Source organism: Lactuca serriola, chromosome 9, assembly GCF_051521515.1.
Source record: "Lactuca serriola cultivar US96UC23 chromosome 9, Lser_US96UC23_V15, whole genome shotgun sequence".
Classification (NCBI taxonomy): Eukaryota; Viridiplantae; Streptophyta; class Magnoliopsida; order Asterales; family Asteraceae; genus Lactuca; species Lactuca serriola.
In genome coordinates, this window is record NC_136416.1 from 41,290,027 (window position 1) to 41,297,670 (window position 7,644).

General features: G+C 42.9%; 1 protein-coding gene across 1 annotated transcript; it reads right to left on the reverse strand.

Moving 5' to 3' along the window:
• Window positions 1–6,074: 6,074 nt before the first annotated feature.
• Window positions 6,075–7,325, reverse strand: LOC145075595 (uncharacterized). Its single transcript, XM_079021788.1, has one exon. The coding sequence runs from the start codon at window positions 7,323–7,325 to the stop codon at window positions 6,075–6,077; it is 1,251 nt and encodes a 416-aa protein (XP_078877914.1).
• Between the last annotated feature and the right edge of the window lie 319 nt (window positions 7,326–7,644).

Sequence of the window (7,644 nt, forward strand, 5' to 3'; positions counted from 1 at the left end):
ACCTTTGAATAAGAAGATCTAACACTAGAAAGATCAAGGTAACAACTTTTTACCTTCAAATGGAAGCCAAAACGATCTAGATGCTGGATCTACAAGATCCTTCCCGTTCTAAGCTTCTCAACCTTCAAGCCTCTTCAACACATGCACCAAAAACACTCTTTTAGCCTCACAAACACTCAAAAACGGGGTTAGATCGCTTAGGGTTTTCTTCTGGACGTGAAATGGTGGTAAGGAGGCTGGAAGGAAGGACTTAAGGTCCTTTAAATAGGGTGCAAACCCTAAAAATTAGGGTTTCATATTCCAGCTCCAACTCGTCGAGTTGGGTCCTCCAACTCCTCGAGTAGGTCCTAAAGTTCACACGGCCTTAACCTTCTCTACACGACGAGTTGGGGCATCCAACTCGTCGAGTAGATCTAAAAACATAAATATAAAATGTTAAAATTTATACCTAGGGGTCGAGGTGTTACAATTCTCCCCCACTTAAACTAGGCTTCGTCCTTGAAGTCTGCTGCGGTGAACAACTCCGGGTAATGCTCCCACAAATCTGCCTCCGGCTCCTAAGTCCACTCGGATCCTTTCAGATGCTCCCATTGTACCTTTACCAAAGGCACTTCCTTTTTCTGTAGAACCTTCACCTTCCTCTCCAGAATGGCCACTGGCCTCTCCACGTAATTCAGGCGCTCACTGACCTGAATATCATCCAATGAGACCACTGCCTCCTCATCTAGTATACACATCCACAATTGTGAAACGTGAAAAGTGTTGTGGATCTAACTGATCTCCTCCGGGAGATCCAGTCTATACGCCACCTTGCCAACCCTGGCAATGATCCTAAATGGCCTGATGTATTGGGGACCCAACTTTCCCCTCTTCCTGAAGCGAATTACACCCTTCAAGGGTGAGAACTTCAATAATACCATGTCGCCTATGTGGAACTCTAACTCAGATCGACGTCTGTCGGTGTAACTCTTCTGCCGACTCTGAGCAGTCTGCAGTCCTTGTCTGAACTGCTGAATCCTCTCGGTAGTCTGCAGAACTACCTCTGTCCGTCCCATCACCTTGTAACCAATCTCACCCCAATAGACTGGGGTGCGACATCTCCATCCATACAATAGCTCATATGGCGGAGCACCTATACTGGAATGAAATTTGTTGTTGTAGGAGAACTCTGCAAGGGGTAGGTAGAAGTCCCAGCTCCCACCGAAGTCAATAACACAGGCTCGTAGCATATATTTGAGAGTCTATATGGTCCACTCACTTTGGTCGTCTGTTTGCGGATGATAGGCTGTACTGAAGTGTAGCCGCGTGCCCAGTTCCTTGTGGAACTTCTGCCAAAAACGAGAGGAGAACCGAACATCACGGTCTGAGACAATCGAGACCGGTACCCCATGGCGAGCAAGGATCTCGTAGATATACAAGTCGGCCAACTTCTCGGCCGATGAACTCTCCCGTATTGCTAAAAAGTGGGTGCTCTTGGTCAATCGATCCACGATGACCCAAATAGCGTCGAAGCCTCTAGCGTCCTCGGTAGCTTGGTGATGAAATCCATCATTATCTGCTCTCATTTCCACATGGGAATCTCCAGAGGCTGTAGCTGGCCATGTGGCCTCTGATGCTCAGCCTTGACCATCCGACAGGTTAAGAACCTCTCAACATACCATGCAATCTCCCTCTTCATGCATGGCCACTAGTAACTCAATCGTAAATCCCGGTACATCTTGGTGGCCCCCGGGTGAATAGAGAAGCGAGAATTATGAGCCTCCTCCAGAACAATCTGTCTGACCCCACCAGACATCGGAACCCAGACCCGACCACAACGGGTCAACAGTCCCCGGCTATTCTGCACAAACTGAGTGTTCTCATCCCTAATCCTCTCAAGCTTCCAATTCTCCTGTCGCATACCTTCAGCCTGATCTTCCCTGATCAAGCTCACAAGTGGAGAATTCATTGATATCCTTATACACGTCGCTGGAGTAGAAGATCCAACTGACTTACGACTCAGAGCGTCCGAAACCTCGTTCTCTTTACCCGGATGGTAAAGAATCTCGCAGTCATAATCCTTGACTTCGTCCAGCCACCTGCGCTGCCTCATGTTCAGGATCAGCTGATCCGTGATGTGTCTCATACTCTTGTGGTATGTGTAAATGGTAAAACGGACCCCATGGAGATAATGTATCAAAATCTTGAGAGCGAATACCACCGCTCCCAACTCCAAATCGTACGTGGGGTATCTCGTCTCATGTAGCTTCAGCTACCACGATGCATTTGCTATAACATGTCCCCTCTGCAGGAGGACCGCTCCTAGTCCTGTGATGGATGGATCATAGAACACTACAAAATCCTCAAATCCCTCCGGGAGAGTCAAGCGTGGAGCCTTGCAAAGTCGCTATCTAAGGGTCTTAAATGTCCTCTATTGCTCAGGGCCCCACCAGAAATCCACCCCCTTCCTCGTCAGATGAGGGAGGGGTACTGTAATCTTGGAGAAATCATGTATGAATCTCCGGTAGTACCCTGCCAATCCCAAGAAGCTCCTGATATTCGAGGGAGATTTCAGAACCTCCCACTGCATAATCGGCTCGATCTTGGCCGGATCAACCAAAATCACCTCCTGGTTAACGAGATGTCCAAGGAACTGAACCTCTAGTAACCAAAACTCGCATTTCAAGAACTTAGCATAAAGACATTCTCGCCTCAAGACTCCCAATAGCTCTCGAAGATGCTCCTCGTGCTGCTCCCTAGGCTTAGAGTATACCAAGATATCATCTATAAACATGATGACCGAGCGATCGAGCATCGGTCCGCATACCCGATTAATCAAATCCATAAATATTTCCGGTACGTTGGCGAGCCCAAATGGCATCACCACGAACTCGTAATGTCCATAACGAGTCTGGAACACAGTCTTCTCCACGTCCCCCTCCCTAACCCTGACATGATGGTACCCGAACCTCATGTCTATCTTGGAGAACCAAGATGCTCCCTGTAACTGATCGAAAAGATCATCTATCCTTGGGAGTGGGTAACGGTTCTTCACCGTCAACTTGTTCAACTCCCGGTAGTCAATGCACATCCGGTGTGAACCATCCTTCTTCCTGACGAAGAGAATCGGTGCTCCCCATGGAGAACTGCTAGGATGAATGAACTGCTTGCCTAATAGTTCCTGCAGCTCCTGCATCTCTGGTGGTGGCAATTGGTACGACGCCTTGGCGATAGGGGCTGCACCTAACACTAGGTCGATCCTAAACTCGACCTGCCTCTCCGGAGGCACTCCAGGTAACTCCTCCGGAAACACATCAGCGAACTCTGTGATAACCGGAACATATAAAACGGAAACCTGATCCCCGACCCGCGTATCCACCACATACGCTAAACAACCCACACACCCGTGCTGAATGTACTGTCGAGCCCTGGCAGCTGAGCAAAATCCTGATCCCAACCTGGTGCCCTCGCTGAAGATAACTAGTTCTCCCCCGCTTGGGGTTCGAACTACCACCCGCTGACCCTTGCAGTGGATCATGGCACCGAAGTGACTCAACCAGTCATTACCCACAATCACTCATACATCCCCTATGGGAATCAGAATCAAGTCTATCGGGAAGGATACCCCGAAGATCTCCAGAACGCAGCCCCGATAGACTGAAGAAGCAGAAATCCCGTGTTCGTTAGCGATAGAGACTCACAACGGACACTCTAGCTCTCCTACATGCTACAGGCAAACCGAACTCCCTATTGAACGATCGAGAGACAAACGATCGACTCGCCCCCGAGTCAAATAATACCAAAGTAGGTAAGGAGTTCACTAAGAACGTACCTAATCATAGGTACAAACACATAAGCATAAAACATATATAATAAGTAAGATAAGGGATAGAAATATACCAGCAACCACATCTGATGCTGTCTTGGCCTCCTCGGCTGTAAGCTGGAAGGCGCGTCCCTCAGCCTTCGAAGGCTCTGATCTACCCTGACTTAGGTTAGTAATCCTCAGTGTAGTCGGCACTGGAGCGTGCGTCGGCCTGGTAGCTAGTAGGGACACTGGGCCTTCATATGGCCCACCTGCTCATAATGGTAACAAATTCGGACCCTAGAGGTTGGGGTTTGCTGCCTACAATCCCTAGCAATGTGACCCTGATTGCCACACTTTTGGCACCCGCTTCCTAATCGACAAACTCCAGAATGAGCCTTCCCGCACTTTCCACTAGTGCAGCCAGGCTGACCTCCAGACCTAGGATCAATGGTCTTAGACCGCTTTGGCGCTGGCTGTGATTGCGCCGGGGCCTACCTCTGCTTCTATCATTGTAACTTGATCTCAAGCTTATGCCGCCTAGCGGCCTCCTGTAACTCCAACAGTGTATCGTAACGCTGGGTAGCAACAAACTGACAGATGTTAGTCTTGATCATGCTCAGATAACATGTCATCTGAGCCTTCTCAGAAGCAAACTCTAGGCAAAACATCGTCCTCTCAGTGAACGTGCGGGTGATCTCCATCACCGTCTCCATACCTTGCCTCAGATCCAAAAACTCTTGTGACTGCCGCTCGCGCTCGACTCGTGGAATGTAGCGAGCGCGGAACATCTCTCTGAACTGCTCCCAAGTAACCGCAACTCTCTGATCATCAGTATACAACCCATTCATCAACCTCTACCAGTCCTTTGCTCCAGACCTCAACAAGTTCCGAGCACACCTGACTTTCTAGTCAGCAGGACACGAGCACGTGAAGAAACATCTCTCCACGTCATACAACCAATATGTAAGGATTTTATTGCAGTTTTCCCAAAAAAAATTGTAGTATAGAGATGTATAAATGTCGATATTCTAAAATATCACTTTCCATTATAGGTATTTATGTAAAAATGCCTTTTAATTGGCAACATGGTGTTGACATTATACAAGTATATAAGTAAAGAGAATGGACTCTAAAATATTGTAAAATGAAAATGTACATCCTAAAATGTTTGAAAAGATAAATAACCCAAAAATATTGAGTTTAGGCAAAGAATCGATAAACTAAAAGATTCACACCGGATATGGATAAGTTGCCCGAGTAAGAGCATAAGCTAGTAATGTTTTTGGTTACTAGATATTCTCCATCTATGTTCACTTTATTAAAAAAAAAATGCGACTTATCACATCCTATAACAAGACTTATAATAAAAGAATGTGATCTTTTAGTTTATCTATGTAACATCATGAGGTGTATCAGATTTTAAACTTTCCAAATCAAAATGAAATATAAAATATGAAAAGAATGCCAATTATTGCGTGTAATTGTAATTATATTATAAGAAAAGAGTACTAGGCAAGTAGGGGATGATTCGGGAACAAATGAGACTCGTCTGGAAGTGGTCATTTTAGGAACCCCACATAAGCATCGATATTATAAAATGTCATGCAACTTGCACAGGTTGATATATTTTATAGGTTTTGTTAATATTTTGTTCATCTATAAATAAATAAATTAAAAAAAAAACTTGCATATTTAAAGGATAAAATAATGCTTTTCATTTTAAATTTTTTATTAAAAAAAAACCACATCAAAAACTCTTGTAATTCGAGAATGCTCTAAAAAGCGGCGTTCCTTTCAACAAAGAAACGTACAAGGCTCACTTCTTTAGAATATTTTCTTTTTCCCCTCTATTTTTGACCTTTGGTATTATGCCCCAAACAGAGCACATAACTGATAACACGGTAATACGGTATACACTTGAAGGGATACATAGCTAAAATCGGACTAATCAACCACTTTAACCAAACTATATTAATCAACACCTCTACACCTAATGTGATATCCATTGAAAGGAATGAAGAATAATAGAGTCGTAGAACCCCTATCTACTAAAAATTTTGGTGTTATAAATCATGAGATTTCTATGTACAGGGGCGGACGCAGGAATTAGTAGTAGGGGTTGCACAAATTTTTTTTTTTCTGGTCAAACATAATATAGAACGTTAACAAAAATCCGGTCAAACATAATATAAACCATCTAATACAATTTTTTTTTCTGATTAAACATTATATAACAACTATCTATTATAATTTAAATTTGTCCTCTTCGTGCAGACATCTTTTGAAATCACTCCATTACTTTTTCATCCTCAACTTTCGTAAGTGCTTCCGTCTCGACATTACAAAGCAATGCGTCGTTCAAAAATTCATCGCCAATTTTGTTACGCAAGTCTGTCTTCAAGAGCTTCAACTTTGAAAAACATCTTTCTACACTTGCGGTCGCTACGGGTAATATTAAAGCCAACTTTAAAAGCTTATAAACCAAAGGATAAGACCGATGCTTCCCTGTACTAACCATCAAACGAGAAAGGTCGGAAATTCCTTTCAAACTAGTGAAATGCTCATCTTTGATGCAAGAGTGATAAAATATCTCAAGTTGCCCTTCGAGGTCTATCATATCTGAATCATCAAAGTCATACTTGTATAACTTACCCAACTTCAATAACTTTGATTTGTCAAATTGTGCAAATGAATCACAAGGGCTCAAAGCACCCATGTATTCTAGTAATTGGGTGCTTGTTTCACTAAATCGATCCCGATATTCTGTAAGTTGCATATCTACCACTGTGTTGAAGATTTCAACCTCAAAATGAAACCTATTAGTCTTTGTAGTCCTACGGTTTCTCGCACCAATATACAACTCTTCCATATCTAAAGTTTCAATTTCGTGTGTTTGACAAAAAGAGGATACTTTTGGCAAAATGCTAGCAAACCCTATGTTTCTAAAAGATTGCAATGCCTCCATTGTCCCTCTAACCATCGAAGCCGCTTCCAAAATGTCTAGATCTTTTCTTTGAAGTTGCTTTGACAATGTACCCGTGAGGTGTAAAATATCATACATCATATGTAAGTAAAACATGAACTCATATGATTTAAAATATGCTAAGATTCCAGATGCTTGTTGACGGTTTGCCAATGACCCTCCCTCCTTTTTCACAAAATCTAAAACTACAAGAACATCTGCAAACAACTTCATCAAACTTGTGAGTGTGTTGAAATGTGAACCCCATCTTGTTTCTCCCGCTCGAACAAGTGTAGTCTCTTGATTTAACCCTCTTCCTGTTTCAAGATCACCACTACACAAGCCTTTTTGCACCCTTTCTCTTGCTTGCTCTCGTAGTAAGTCTTTTCTTTTACACGAGGCACAAACAACATTAACCACCAACGAAATTTGCTCAAAAAAGTCACTAACACCATCATGCTTCTTTGCTACAGCCACAACTACTAGTTGAAGTTGGTGTGCAAAGCAATGTACATAAAAAGCCGTGTCATTCTCTTGTAATATCAAAGCTTTCAAACCATTGAATTCCCCTCGCATATTGCTAGCCCCATCGTAACCTTGTCCTCTTATCTATTAAAATTTAAAACAATTAATATATATATATATATATATATATATATATATAATTAAATTGAAAAAAAAAGTAAAGAATAAATTACCTGACTAAAACTCAACTTATTACTTGTAAGTACTTCATTTATGGCGTTTTTGAGGGTCAAAGAAGATGTATCCTTCACGTGCACTATTCCTATGAATCTTTTTTCACAAAGCCAAGACTATCAACATAACGCAAAACAATAGCCATTTGTTCCTTTTTTGAAACATCACTAGATTCATCAACTAGTAAAGCAAAAAC

Excerpts from the sequence above, each read along its gene's own strand:
- LOC145075595 (XM_079021788.1), bottom strand. The coding sequence starts at position 7,325 with ATGCGAGGGGAATTCAATGGTTTGAAAGCTTTGATATTACAAGAGAAT.